Source organism: Herpailurus yagouaroundi, unplaced genomic scaffold, assembly GCF_014898765.1.
Source record: "Herpailurus yagouaroundi ecotype Mexico unplaced genomic scaffold, PumYag 140, whole genome shotgun sequence".
In the NCBI taxonomy this organism is placed as follows: Eukaryota; Metazoa; Chordata; class Mammalia; order Carnivora; family Felidae; genus Herpailurus; species Herpailurus yagouaroundi.
In genome coordinates this window covers 51,968,212-51,983,220 of record NW_024412395.1, presented here as the reverse complement: position 1 = coordinate 51,983,220, position 15,009 = coordinate 51,968,212, and the positions used below count along the sequence as shown (strand labels likewise).

At 41.2% G+C, this 15,009-nt stretch overlaps 1 protein-coding gene across 2 annotated transcripts in view; it reads right to left on the bottom strand.

The window, feature by feature from the left end:
* Positions 1-918, bottom strand: part of ERICH2 (glutamate rich 2) — a 36,053-nt gene extending 35,135 nt beyond the window's left edge. The window contains exons 1-2 of one of the 2 annotated variants that reach the window (XM_040475349.1): positions 801-918; positions 108-681 (exon numbers count right to left, since the gene is read on the bottom strand). In XM_040475349.1, the coding sequence (XP_040331283.1) occupies positions 108-673 (566 nt within the window). In that variant the 5' untranslated portion in view covers positions 674-681; positions 801-918. Of the gene's footprint in view, positions 1-107; positions 682-800 lie in introns of those variants that run through there. The other variant, XM_040475350.1, reaches the window with a different exon arrangement.
* Positions 919-15,009: the final 14,091 nt, after the last annotated feature.

Below are 15,009 nucleotides of genomic sequence, written 5' to 3'. Positions count from 1 at the left end.
GGGCAGAGAAGTTGACGTGTTCAGGCGCGGCGCCTGGGGGAGCTGGAGGCCAGGGCTGGTCGAGCTGCACGCGAGGGTGGGAAGACGGCACTCGTGGTGCCTCTTACCTGCCCGTGGTTCCTTCACACCGCCCTTCCTCGGGGCGGATACAGAAGGCCAGCCCAGCTCGGGGTTCGCGCGGTGTTCTGAGCTGGGAGCTGTACACACGGCGTCGCCATGGAGACGAGACCCCGCGCGGCCGGAGCCCTGGTTGCGGCTCAGGGAAGCGGAAGGAGAGGGGCGAGGGCGGGACGAGGTGGGGGAGCCACTGAGGGCCAGGAAGGAGGCGGGCCGCACCCGGGGAGCTGTGGAGGGAGCGGGCCGGGGAAGGTGGGACAGGACGGGACCCCGCCAGGCCTGCGAGGCCAGGCTGAGGAAGCTGAGCCAGTCCAGGACCTGGTAGAGGGGCAGAGCGAACATAGGGCGGGGCTGAGGGGCAGGGCGGGGGCGGGACGTGGGCGGAGCAGGCTCTGGGAATCACAAAGGAGGCGGGGCGAGAAACCCGGGTTAAGGAGAGCCCAGCGGCTGCGTCGCGCTGCGAATAAGATGCATGCAACCTCGAACACACGTCCGGACGTGCAGTCGTTACTTTGAGAAGTGAAGAAAGGAGCGAGATTGGAATGTCGTTGTCCATAACTGAACCTATTCTTGGCGGGGAGAGGGAAAAGTGGGGGTGGGGATAAAAGAAGTCTTGAGTTGGGAGAAAGGGTTATCTCCAGATGTGGATGAACAAATGTCGCCTGCAGGATTTGGTCTCCAACCTGAGGTCGCCCAAGAAAATGAGTTTCCTGGGGGTCTTGATTCCCCAGAAATCAGATTCGAGTGATTAGAACAGAGACCCTCTTCTCACACCAGCGGAGGCCACGTCCTGGGATGTGAAATTGAGCTTGGCCAATGGGAGGTTTTACGGCTTAAATAACTGCTTTGGTCACAAAAGGGGGTGGGGGAGCATTTCTATGAGAAAATTCTAATTGTGCCTCAAGCTTGGCTTCCAGGAAGGAATTGGTTGCTTTCCTCCATTTGGGATCGGGAAGTCTCTAGGATCGATTTGTTGCTATGCGACAGGTTTTGAAGGATGACCGTTTTTTTGGAATCAAATCTGGATTCGAATTTCACTAAGTAGCCACAATATATGGAGTATAATCCCTATTTAACTTCTGGGGTTAGGTGCCTTCTTGGGAATGTGTACTTTGGTAGATGATATTGTGCTTCAAATAACAAAGTATATACTACTCTAACATGTAGAAGATGCTTTAAAAGCGGTAAATTTTATCATCAATATCATAATAGAACCAGTTGAGGGGACCATTTCAGGAACCAAGAATATATAGAGATTTGGTTATCTTTAAGTTATCCTAATCATCTGTCCACATTCAATATCCTTGGATTGCTAGATGGAGGGGAGGAGGCAAAGGAAAAAAGTCAGAATGTAAGTTGTTTGTTTGTTTTTAATAAAAAACTCAATGAGTCCCAGACAAATGCATACCCAGTTTGATCCGGACATAGAAAACTACTATCTCCACTATTATAGAAACACCGTTACATAGCTGATGTCTTAAATTTGAAGACTTTTCATTCAATCAAGACAAAGGGAAATTCGTTTTATTGTTCAATGCCTTTGAAACATTAGTTTTGATGAATTTGTTTAGTATTGATAAAAAGGTAACATCTGATTGGCTATTTCCATTATCCCACTCCAAAGAAATGTAAGGAAACCTCAAATTTAACTAAACTTCCTCTTCCTACCCCTCTTTCCCTCAACAGAAGAGCTCAAGTCCATTTGTAGAATGCAGTGTTTTCAATATGTATTCTTCCCGAAAGAAGGGGCAAAAATGGTTTAATGACCTTGGGGGAGTGGTTAGACAGCTCTGGCTTCCACCTTCAGCCTGAAGGTCTTCAAGTGCAAAATGGGGATAATAACACTACTTGCCCTGGTAGCTCAGAATATGAAATGAGAGAAAAGTCCCTGATACAGTCTGGCACATGACAATTGATCAGTAACTCTTAGCTATTATTACTTCTACTATAATATTATATATATGAATAAAAGTACCTATTTCCAGGATAGCTGTGAAATGATTAAAGATCATTTAGGTAAAGTGCCTGTTTGAACCAATGATAGTTATCTTATTTCTCTCTGATGAAAAAAATATCACATTTCATCTTTGAGCAACTTTAGAAGTAATTCACCTCCCTTTATAACCTTTGTGCAAAAGTTATTATTAGTGTAATACTCAAAAGTAGAGCACAATTTAGTTCTGGCTCCTGAATTTAGGTCAGTGAATAAATTACCCAAAGTATCTATGTAGTGAGGATTTGTTCTAACAAAGTGAAGGGGCAAAGCCAAGTACTCATACAGATACTGAATTACCCTACAACAACTATCTCTTATTAAACTCCATGGTTTTTAATGGATAAATTTTTAATACAGATCTGAATGCTAGCAGAACATCATAAAAATGTTTAACATTTGGTGTTTTTTTGATTACGAAAAAGTAATACGTGTTCATGATAGAAAATTTGCAACATACAGAGAAACACAAAGAAAAAATAAAAACCATTTCAGTCAGTAACTTCTTTTTTCCTTCTAGTCTTTTCATGTGCATATATTTATAAAGTTTGTATTAAATGTTGTATACATAGTTAGCATCTCTTTTTGCTTAACATTCTCTCCAGTGTCTTAACACTTCCCCAATGTCTTTAAAAAGTCTTCAGAACATTGTTAATGGCCATATAATGTTATATAATATGTATAAACCACAATTTATTCATAATTTAGTCAATCAGTCTCCAATATGGAAATTTCCAACTTTTCTCCTGTAATTCTTTCTTTCAAGAACATTTATTGAGTGCTTACTGTATATTAGGCACTATCCAACCGTAAAACTAAAGTAGTGGGCAGTAATTATGAAAATAAGGTTTTGATGAACATCTTTGTAAGTAAATCTTTGATAGCATCTTTCATTCTTAGACTAAATTCCTAGGACGATGAAAACAGAACTTCAAAAAGCATTTTCCCAGCTTCAAAGGCAGACTTAAGAAATAAAATTCTGAACTGTAAAATATTAACTTTTTGGAAAATTACCAACAACAGAATTAATATTTATTTTGTGCAAAGTGTGAACTTACCCAGGAGATGCTTTCTCCTTAGTGAGTGTGAAACATCAAGGGTATTTGAAGTGTATTGACTTTGGCTTTTACCTCTAATTCTTTCCAGGATTTGCAGGTTTTCACAATAGGGTGAGATTGTTTGAAGTATATGCAAATTGCCCTACTTCCTCCCTTCACAGTTAACCTGTTAACTATTTTATTTCCAGCTTTCCTCTTGTAAACATAAGGCTTTTCTACATTTCTTTCATTTACTTTCCTGTGTGAAACATTTTGTATCTTCACGCTTTTTAACCTGAAGGGAGATTTCTTTCTTCTAAACCCAAGTTATAGAATGTACTATACTGTAATATAAGACACTAGACCCAACACATCCTGTAGTTAATTTTGGTCAAGAAGCATCACGTAAATTAACCAGTGTATTTAGGGCATTTCATAATACAGATTAAAAGCAATAACCACTCCCCAACACACATACACATACACACACACATAAACACACACATACACATCCCTTACTGTTCTCTGACAATTAAATGTTCATATATAAGGTTGAACCACATGAAGTGACAATTTGTGGATTAAAAACGATCAAATAATGACCTTCATATGGCCATTGGTTCCATCTATGTAATATTTCATTAACTAGTTTATAATTTGTTCAGCTTTCTCCAAATATTGAGCTTCCTGGTTATCATACTGAGGATATCCTTTATTCACAAGAATTGTGTTTATTTGACTTTTATAAATACTGGAATCTAGTCAGGAGAGTGCCATAAAATGTTTGTCTGTTATTGCAGAGACAGCAGAGGGAGCCTGGAGCCAAAACATTATTTTAGGCCTCATGTAAATGATGATTGTCTTCCGATTCTTGATGTGTGGATGAATTTAAATACTAGTATGTATATACATGAAAGAGCAATTTAAAAAAAAAGTTGGTTGTACTTAATCACTTTTTTTAAAGTTTATTTATTTTGAGAAAGAGAGCAGGAGGGGCAGAGAGAGAAGGAAAGATAGAGAGTCCCAAGCAGGCTCTGCAAAGAGCTCGAACTCATGACATGAGCAGAAACCAAGAGTTGGACACTTAACTGACTGAGCCGCCCAGGTGCCCCAATAACGACTTTAAAAGATGGGCAGGGGAAGGTTGGTTGCTGGTCAGGCTAGACCTCATCAGGGTTCACACTGGAATCCCATTGCTTTCTGCTCTGCTCTGAGTGATGCTAGAGCTTGCACACTGCCACCCTGACATATCTGTTCTCGACAATTTTTCCCTTTCAATCCATGATTAGATCACCCATGTCTGTGAGGATTATGTCATGATTATTTCATCAGAACCTGAAAATATGTTACCATCTCCAACTGTATGTCTTAATTTAAAGCGATTGTAGTTTAGTTGATTGCTTCCTCCAGACATGTAAAAAGGCACTTTGATCCTGTCCTCAATCATATCCTTCTAGAAAGATTTCTAATAAATTACCAGTCCTTTTACAGAGCAGGACATTTCATTAATGTCAATTAAAGGCATTGTCTCTTGCTGACCTATCCTCAACCATCTTTATCCTCTGTCCTATCTTTTGTTAATTCTCTCCCCCATGGTGTTATAAAGGGGTCCCCAAGGTAGTTGGTGGTGTCACCACGATTCTTCACTGTAGATAGTCTAGGGACTCTTCCAAGTCCCTAAGGTAACATGACTCCTTAAATATAGAGACAAGATAGAGAAGAACTTCTCTATTGTAAAATCTAACAGAAATACACAGAACATAGAATCAGTTTGCTCTGGCAAGGTGTTCTAAGGCGAGAGGTGCTAAGAAGAAATTCTTCTGCCATGTTAATAACATACAGAATAAAAAGAATTTCCTTGGGGGAAATTAATTTGTTAAACTGTTAGATAGGTTTTTTTTGTTTGTTTGTTTGCTTGTTTGTTTGTTTTGCTTCATGTAGGACACCTTGGGGCTTTAATATGCTAATGTGGTTTGTCAGTCTCTCAGAGGGAGATTTTAAATGTACAGCTTTTCTCAAAGTATTTGACAAGGGAATTTCACTTCTTTTCTTAGCGCCATTTGGGAACTCTTGGATCACTAGATACTTCCTCTGTGATTTGAAAATAACTCCAAGTGAGAAAAATCGCCTGCCCCACCTCAACTTTTTTTTTTTTTTTTAAATAGGATCCATGCCAAATGTGGAGCTTGAACTCACAGCCCTGAGGTCAAGAGTTGTATGCTCCACCATCTAAATCAGCCAGGAGCCCCTTATCTCTCTGCGATTTAATCCGGAATCAGCTCATATAAAAACTGTAATGGAAAAAACAAATGTGGGAATTTTAACCAACTGTATATTAAAATGAAGGGCGGTATTGTAAAAACTAAATACATATAGGATTTTTCATGAAAGCTAGAAAAGCAAATGTTGGGGAAAAAATCCCTTTAGAGTATAACCTTTCACTGTTGTTTTTATTCTTTTTTAAAGTTTATTCTGAGAGAGAGTGTGTGAGTGGGGGAGAGGCAGGGAAAGAGGGAGGAAAAGAGAATTCCAAAAGAGAATTCTCCAAAAGAGAATTCCACTGCCTCTGTCAGTGCAGAGTCCAATGCAGGGCTTGAACTCATGAACCAAGAGATCATAACCTGAGCTCAAGTCAGTCGCTTAACCGACAGAACCACCTAGACGCTCCCATTGTCGTTGTTGTTTTTTAAACTACATTTCCCCCTTGATTAAGAAACAAGCTCAAGTCAAACAGCCTAAAACAAAACAAAACCAAATCAAAACCCCAAACAGTTGACATTTAAAGTGTTCTCTTTCTCCCTTCTCTCTGCTGGGATTCTCTTTACATATCAATACCCATATTTTAATGTTCAGTCTTTGCTCTAAATGCTGGCCTTACCACCCTGCTGAAAATGCTCTGGCTGGGGCGCCTGGGTGGCGCAGTCGGTTAAGCGTCCGACTTCAGCCAGGTCACGATCTCGCGGTCCGTGAGTTCGAGCCCCGCGTCAGGCTCTGGGCTGATGGCTCAGAGCCTGGAGCCTGCTTCCGATTCTGTGTCTCCCTCTCTCTCTGCCCCTCCCCCGTTCATGCTCTGTCTCTCTCTATCCCAAAAATAAATAAACGTTGAAAAAAAAATTAAAAAAAAAAAAGAAAATGCTCTGGCAAATGGTGTCAGGGTCAATGGGGTGCCTTCCTGGGTCTTGTCTTACTAGAGCTCTCTGCTGTATCGGACACAGTTACTTCTCACCCCTTTTTGAAATACTATTCTTTTAGCTTTCACACACCTCTTCTTCCCAGTTCTGCTAATTCATGGGCCTCTCTTTGCGGTGTTTCTGCCTGTGTGTACCCTCTACAATCTTAGTGTTCCTCAAGATCCCCTCCCCATGCCATACTGCACAGCCTCCCTGTGGATGTCGTTTATGCTTCTGGCTGTATCATCTACATGCTGACTAGCCCTAAAACTTCCAGTGAGCTCCAAGCTCAGATCATGTAACTATGTGCTGGACATATCATCCAGCCACATACTGAGACATCCCTTATGCACCTCAAACTCTACCTGTCTAAAACTGAACTTACCAATTTTCCCTCTGCCCCAAATGTCACACTGAGTTTTCACGACCTTGATGTCATTAAATCCAACAGGCATTTTCACCTCATCTGATTTGAACTTTCAGCCATATTTGATACTGTTGGCATTCCCTCATTCACGAAACACTCCTTGATTTCTGTGGGTCTATTGCTTGTTGCTGTGACACTATACCTTTCTTATTTTCTCCCCTTTTCTCTTTTACTTTTTTGGGGGGTCAGGAAACCATCTTCTGTTTCATTGTCCAATATTTAAATATTGGAATTTCTCCACCACTAGGCTCCTGCATCAGTGGTCAATTGCTGCACAGCAAACCATCTGAGAACTTAGCGGCTTAAAAATAGAAAATATTTTTTTAAATATCAAAAAAAATGGGGGGCCTGGTTGACTCAGTCAGTTACGCATCCAACTTCAGCTCAGGTCATGATCTCGTGGTTCGTGGGTTCAAACCCCGTGTGCTGACAGCTCAGAGCCTGGAGCCTGCTTCAAATTCTGTGTCTCCTTCTTTCTCTGCCCCTCCCCAGCTCACAATGTGTGTGTGTCTCTCTCTCAAAAATAAATAAACATTAAAAAAAATTAAAAATAAAAAAAACCCCCAAAATCATAGCAAATATTTTATTTGTTCATGATTCTGTGGGTCAGCAAGTTGGGTTTGGCTTGGCTAAGTGATCATGACCTTCAACCCATCTGCTGCTCTTACCTATGGGTGCTCATGCAGCTATGGTCATCTAATGGTAAAACTGGGGACTGGATAATCCAAAATGACCTTATTCACATGTACGGTGGTTAGTGATGGCTTTTGGCTGGACCTCCCTCTCATTGTCCATTATCCTCAAGAAGGCTAGTCTGGACTTCTTACGTGGTAGTCTCAAAGTCAAGAGCAGAAGCTGCAAGCCTCTTGATATCTTAGCTCAGATTCCCACACTGTTTTCACTATATTCTATTGGTCAAAGTAAATGGGAGACAAAATCACTTTGCAATGAATCATGCAAACCAGGATGAGAGGAGCATATGGCCATTTTTTATAGTATCCTACAACCCCCGTCCCTTCTTATTCTGTGTTCACTTCCTAACAGATTTTATCCATTCATTTACCTTGTTGTCCTTTGATATACCATCATACTCCCTAATATATGTCTCCTTCTCAGACATCACCTCGAAACTCATACAGCGTGTGCCTCTTTGACATCTTCATTTGGATATATCAGTGATACTTCGAGCTCAGTAGCTTTAAAACTACAGAAATAGTCTTCTACCAAAAATGCCCTCTCCCAGTGTTCCCTATCTTAGTAGTGAGTATAGCCATTAGCAAGAAGCCTGGGCAAATTCCTCTTTTTTATTCCTCATTTCCATTCCATAACCCAGTCATGTCAATTTTCCATCCTGAACAACTCTCCACACCATGTCCTTCTTTCCATTTCCACCTTCTACCACTTTGGACCAAGCTACCGTCACCCTTGGATTACTGCAACATTGCCCTGCGGTTAGTACATTCGTTCTTGTCTCCACCAAATCCATTCTCTAAGAGCCAGAGTGATCTTTTAAAATGTAATTTGAGGGGCACCCGGGTGGCTCAGTCGGTTAAGTGTCTGACTTCGGCTCAGGTCATGATCTCACGGTTTGTGGGTTTGAGACCCACGTCGGGCTCTGTGCTGAATGCTTGCTCAGAGCCTGGAGCCTGCTTTGGATTCTGTGTCTCCTTCTCCCTCTGCCCCTCCCCTGCTCACGCTCTGTCTCACTCTCTCAAAAATAAATATAATTAAAAAAAATTAAAATGTAATTTGAGAACTTTTTTTCAAAATGACAAACTATGCACATCATATGTTTATCACCTACCTCTTTCCCTCAGGACCCTTACTAAGATAAAATAAGAATAAAAAAGGTCTAAATCCACAGCAAAGAGGATGGGGGTGGAGAGGTGACATCATATAGACTGGTTGGTCTTAGAGAGTATGATGTGTCAGGAGCTAAAGTCTATATAAAAATGTATTCTTGCAGAATCTGGTAGTGCACTGTGATCACTTTTTCTTTCTTTCTTTCCTCCTAGCCTCCTGGTTGGTTTTGTTTTGTTTTGTTTTGTTTTGTTTTGTTTTGTTTTTGTCCTGTTGGTCACTGTATCACATCTTTAGATTCTCAAGACTACTTGCTTGCTTAAATCTACAACCCCAGTTAAATCCAGTTCTCTGCCTTCTTCATGCCTGTATCAGTCCAACAGACTGCAGCTAATGGAAAACACATGACTAATTTCATTTTAAATTCATTACGGTTAACCTCCAGGGGGTCCTCAGTGCTGCCCTGCCATCCTGCCACATGTCCTTAGTCCATCTGCTCTCCCTCTCCTACACCAGTGGTCTTCAAACTGCAGTTGCTTTCCAAGAAGAAAATAGTTTAAGGAAATCAGCTACAGGATCCTCAACATCTGCACGGACTCTTTCCTGTTTCTGCTTTTCCTCTCACTTTACAAAAGAAAGGCATACCTCTCACCCATCTCAAAGCTCAGAGGTGGCCCTGTGGTGTAAATACTCCGGGGTTAAGCCAAAGGGCGATTCATTTTCGTGATGGATCCAGACAACATCAACAGTTTAGATTTCCCGTCTTTCTCTGTTCTATGTGTATTTCAGTTAAAGCGGAGCAGCGTTGGAAATAGCGTATCTTGAAATGTTGAAATGTTTTCAGTTGTGAGACATTGTAGAGTAGGGTTGTGAGAGTGATGGAGACAGTCTTTGTGGAAAGACCTGGATTCCTCCATTCCCAGGCTGTCAGGAACACAGAGCATTCTTGTGGGGAGAGTCCACGGGAGCAAAGATCGGTGAAAAACAATAAACACTAAAAGTGGCTTTTTAAATATATTTAAACACTGGCAAATCTTTTTAGCTATTCCTAATATTCATCCTTAGGGCCACGTCATTAGCTAGAAAGGATTTTGAACAGCAGATCACTGTAAATTAATCGCATAGATCCTTTTTGGTGTGACTGGCAGGATTTCTGGGACTCCTGAGTTTTAAAAGACACATTAGATAAAAGCTACAGATAAAGCTTTCATGTGATTTCTTTCAGATTAGGGTGTACATTATTAAATAACGTAGTTAGTACCCACTTTATTAAATCATATGATGAAATATTTATTTCAGTTACAATTAATCCTCATCTTATAAAATGTTAAATATTGTCTACCACCTATTTAAAATAATGGTTACTAGCTTCAGATTCGTTTTGTTTTCAGCGGGCTACAGATTTCAATTTCATTAAATAAACAGAAAATGTGATTATGAGGTCTAAAGAAGCTAATGAAGTTCTTTCTAATTTTTATTTGAAATCTTTATCAAACGACTCTCAAAAGCAGAATGCTAGAGATCAATATATGCTCATAAACATAAATACTACAATAAATACATAAATAAATAATAATAGGACTAGTTAACAATGGCATTTAGAAGTAATTAATAGTAGGACTAATTAAATAATATGTGTGAGAAAAACATAACATTTTAATAGTTTACTTCTTGTCCTGGATATAGCGATTTATTTGATCTCTTTTTAAACTTTATATTGGAAATTTAAATTTTATAGGCTGTTTTACTATGTATTCTTAAAGTGGTTTTAAAAGATAACATAAATACAGTAGCATGAAACAAATGTTACTTATATTTAATAAAAAATAACAATGATTTTTTTTCTGTCTTCTGATATAAGTAGGTTATTTTATTTTATTTTTTTTTTAATGTTTATTTTTGAGCAAGAGAGAGAGACAGAGAGCAATCAGGAGAGGAGCAGAAACAGAGAGGGAGACACAGAATCTGAAGCAAGCTCCAGGCTCTGAGCTGTTAGCCTGGAGCCCCAAAGCAGGGCTCGAACCCACAAACCATGAGATCATGACCTAAGTGGAAGTCAGAAACTTAACTGACTGAGCCACCCAGGTGTCCCATAAGTATGTTGTTTTAAATCTTTGTTTCCTTTGCCAATAACATTTCTCTGAACTGCCTGCAGCCTTTAAGACATGGGGGGGGGGGGGGCTTTTATGTAGTGGTAAAACTGAATACAGTCAAATGTAGATTCACATTGACTTGCAGCTCTGCCATTATTAAGTCTACATTAGAGAAGTTTATAGACTGAATAGAATTTGCCAGGATTTACATTTGCACTCTCTGCTGAATATGCAGATAGATGAGCAAGGTCTAGTTTTTATTTGAACAAGGTATCAACAATCTTTTGTTTTCTGTTTTCTACACTTTTCTTAAAATCTTCATAGAAACCAAGAAAATGCTTTGAGACTCCATTTTTCACATCAAAATACCTAAGATGGTGGTGGGGGGAGCCTGGGTGGCTCAGTGGGTGCAGAGAGCTGCTTTGGATCCTCTGTCCCCCTCTCTCTGCCCCTCCCGCACTTGTGCAGGAGCTCTCTCTCTCTCTTTCAAAATTAAATAAACATTCAAATAAATAAAATAAAATAAGTACAATACCTAAGAGGGGGTAAACATTTGTTGTTGTTGTTGTTGCTGTAATTCAATGCATGACTTAACATATTAAGGAAAGTACATTCATGGGTAAGATCTGCAGTGTAAGGGGTCATTCTGGGTTGAATAGTGTCCCCTGCAAAACTGAAGTCCATCTGAAACCTGTGAATGTGACCTTATTTGAGAATAGGGTCTTTGCAGAGGTAATCAAGTCAGGATGAGGTCATATTGGATTAGCATGGGCCCATGTCCTTTAAGAAGAGGGAAGTTTGGACACTGTGGGGGGGTGTGGTAGGTGGGTGGCAGGGAGGGAAATGGCCATGGGAAGATGAAGGCAGAAACGGGAACAATGGAGCTACAAGCCAAGGAATGCCAAGGATTGGCAGAGCCACCAGAAACTGGGAGACAGGCACCAGATTCCTCTGAGAGCCTCAGAGGGAGCCCGGCCCTGCTGACACCTTCTTTTCAGACATCTAGTCCCCAGAACTGTGAGGGGCTACAATTTGTTTGTTGTTTTATGCCACCTGAGTTGTGGTACTGTCTAGCCCTGGCAACCCAATACAGAGGCCAACAGATCTGTTCTCAGATTGCCCCACAGGACATTTTAGTTCCAGCCCATGAATCAGTAAATATAACTTTACTCAGGTCCACAGAGCCAGAAGGGGGATGATCAAATAATGTGTGTTCATTCATGTGGTATGCCCAAACTAATTCTGTGGTCACTGTTTTCAGCTGAGCATTGGTACCTTTGGGGGGCAAACATTTGATTAATTCAGTGTTTCCTTGTCTAATACCAGACTTGTGAGATTCAGTCCCTGCATGTGTTTTCACAGTCTCCTCCTCAGTCTCGCCCAACCTAAGATAATTTTCTGCATATTGTACAGCATGCTCTGTTCAGGCTATTTACTGCCCTAGTCCAGTTGTGTGTATCTTTCCTTCTGTCGTAAAATCACACAGTTAACCTCCCTTTCAATGATATCTCGACCATGCTTGTGATATTTCAGGTGTTCCCGTTTTCATGATCTGAACTTTTAGAAAACACTGTCACACTATTCACAGTTTTAAAAATTAACCTAGCGCTATCTCTGTAGTAAGAGGCTGACTCCATTTTTGTAGCCTCATCCCTTCTGTATCCCCACCCTGCCCTACATCTGGGCAAGCTGCCACGAAAGCCTGTTCTCTCTTTTGGTGCTACTGGGAGGTTCAAACCACACAACCTGTACCCACACTGGGAACCCTCATCCCACCCACACTCCCTCACCGCAATAGAAACTCCAAGCCCATCTGTCTCCTTTCCCTGCTCTCTCAAAGCACCCGGGCTGGCTGGAGATGTCCGCCCTGCTCTTCCCAGATGCTTCAATGATGTAAATAAATTAACTTTTCCATAGCCTCTTGGTGTGTGCATCAATCTCAACATTTAAACCAAATTTTGGGTGGGGATCTATCCTGATTATCCAAGGTGGCCAAAATAATCTTTTTTTTTTTTTAATTTTTTTCAACGTTTTTATTTATTTTTGGGACAGAGAGAGACAGAGCATGAACGGGGGAGGGGCAGAGAGAGAGGGAGACACAGAATCGGAAACAGGCTCCAGGATTTGTGCCATCAGCCCAGAGCCTGACGCGGGGCTCGAACTCACGGACCGCGAGATCGTGACCTGGCTGAAGCCGGACGCTTAACCGACTGCGCCACCCAGGCGCCCCAAAATAATCTTAATACAAAGCGCAACAGTTAATCCACAGGCCAAGTCAAACATGGACTGTTAATACCATGATCACAAAGCACTTGAGTTGTACACTTAACTTTTACCACTCGAAAGGACATAACAACAGGTGATCCATTATTGTGAACTAAAAATCATAGTTGCCAGCATTAGTGGTCAAGAGAAAAATCAGTGATAGCAACAGCTACAGGCAGATAGTTTATGCCATGTTCATTTGGCACTAAAAACAGCGCTGCCTTCAGTTCCAATTTCTTTGGCTGCAAAGCCTGCACCCATCACCGGAGCTCACAATTTGGGAGGGGTGCCCCAGGAACCAGTGGGTTTTAGGACTTTCAGTGATAAAACCAGGATAGTTTCGATGAGAAATCTGCTGAGCTCTCTCTGAATCTTGACCCACAGAAGCCATAAGCCATGGCAGTTTTGTGGTGATTTGCTATGCAGTAATAGACAACTAAAACAGCAACCCAACCCAGCTAAGGTTGGGTCCCTGGTCTTTTCCCTCAAAGCCTGCTCTTCTCATTGTCTTCCTCATCTCGTGAGGGGACAAGACCACTCTTGTGGTTGCTCAGGTCAAAAACCATATGGTCATCCTTCACTCCATTTTTTTTTCTCCCATATCCAACCATTCACCAATTATGTTGGTTCTACCTTCAACATATATCCAGATTCTGACCACTTCTCATCCTTTTCACTGCTACCACACTCTACTTCAAGCCACCATCATCACTTTCGTAGATTATTTCAATCTTCTCCTAGCTAGATTTCCTGCTTCATCCCTTGCCCCCATTCAGTCTCTTCTCAACACAATATCAAGAGTAATCCTGTCACTCCGCTGCTCAAAACCCTCTCAAGGTGTCCCATCTCTCCTACAACAAAAGCCAGCATCCTCACTAGGACTTACATGGGCCTACACAATCTGCTCCCTATTTCTTCTCTTTCCTTAGTCCCCTGTACATTTCCCCCTTGATCAATCCAGCCACATGAGCTTCTTTGCTGTCATTCCTGCAAGATAAGCACACTCTTGCCTTAGGGCTCTTGTACTTGCTAGTCCTTTTGCTTCAAATGCTGTTCCCTTTGCCAAGATGGCCATTTATCTTTCTCCCTCACTTCCATAAGGTTACCTTCTGAGTGCAGCCTTCCCTGCCCAGCCTACCTAAAATTTCAGCCACTTAGCCTGACTCTTCCTATTCTTCCTTGCTTTATTTTCTTCCTAGTACTTAGCCACCAACAATATATTTTACATATTTATCTTATTCTTTGTCTCTGCACTGAAATTTGAGCTCTGCAAGGGCAAGGATTTGTCTGTTTTGTTCATTGTTTTATCCCTAGAGCCCACAGAACAGTGCCTGAAACACAGCAAACTCTCAGCAAACATTTATTGTTCAACAGACAGTCATCATAGCATAGGCACTGTATATTGCACTTCAAATTTAGAATCAGCACTTAGGGAAATAACAGGACAATCATGATTAGAGAAGAGGATGCAAATGCTGTCAACCTTAAGCGTGTGAAAGTATGATGCAGAGGTTTGGAGTGAAAGGGAGAGAGAAGTAAAAGAAGGAAAGGGATACCAGTGTCTTCATTCTGCAAAATGCGAGACGAGAGATCCTATCTCAGGTGGTTGCAAAAAGAAGTAAAGTTATAAGCACAAAGCTGAAAGTTACAAGCATAGCTAATAGAACTAAGAATGAGTTAACTATAGGAACATGGGAGAAAGATGTGAGTGATGGTGTTAAGTCATAGCTGTAAATCAATAGATAAGATTGGCAATATCTGTCTTAGCCTAATTTTCCTAGAAAACAGCCTGAGGCAAAGCTTAAAGGCTAATGCTTTATTAGGATGTGTCATCCCAGCTCTGCAAGACTTAGGGAAATGGAAGAATCAGGAAAGGACTGGCAGCAGATAAGAGATGTTGCTTTACTGAACTGGCTATTGCTTCATGAAGTACCACGAATAAACATAGCTGGTTCCTCAGCAGGTGACCACTCAGTCACAAAGGGCCTCTTTGGACAGAATGTGTGGAAATATTTTGCCTGGAACAATCCATCAGAGGGAGAAAAGAAGAGAAAATATATCTGCAATCTGCCTTTGTTTTCTGTCTTCCATTGGTCATAATGTGCTG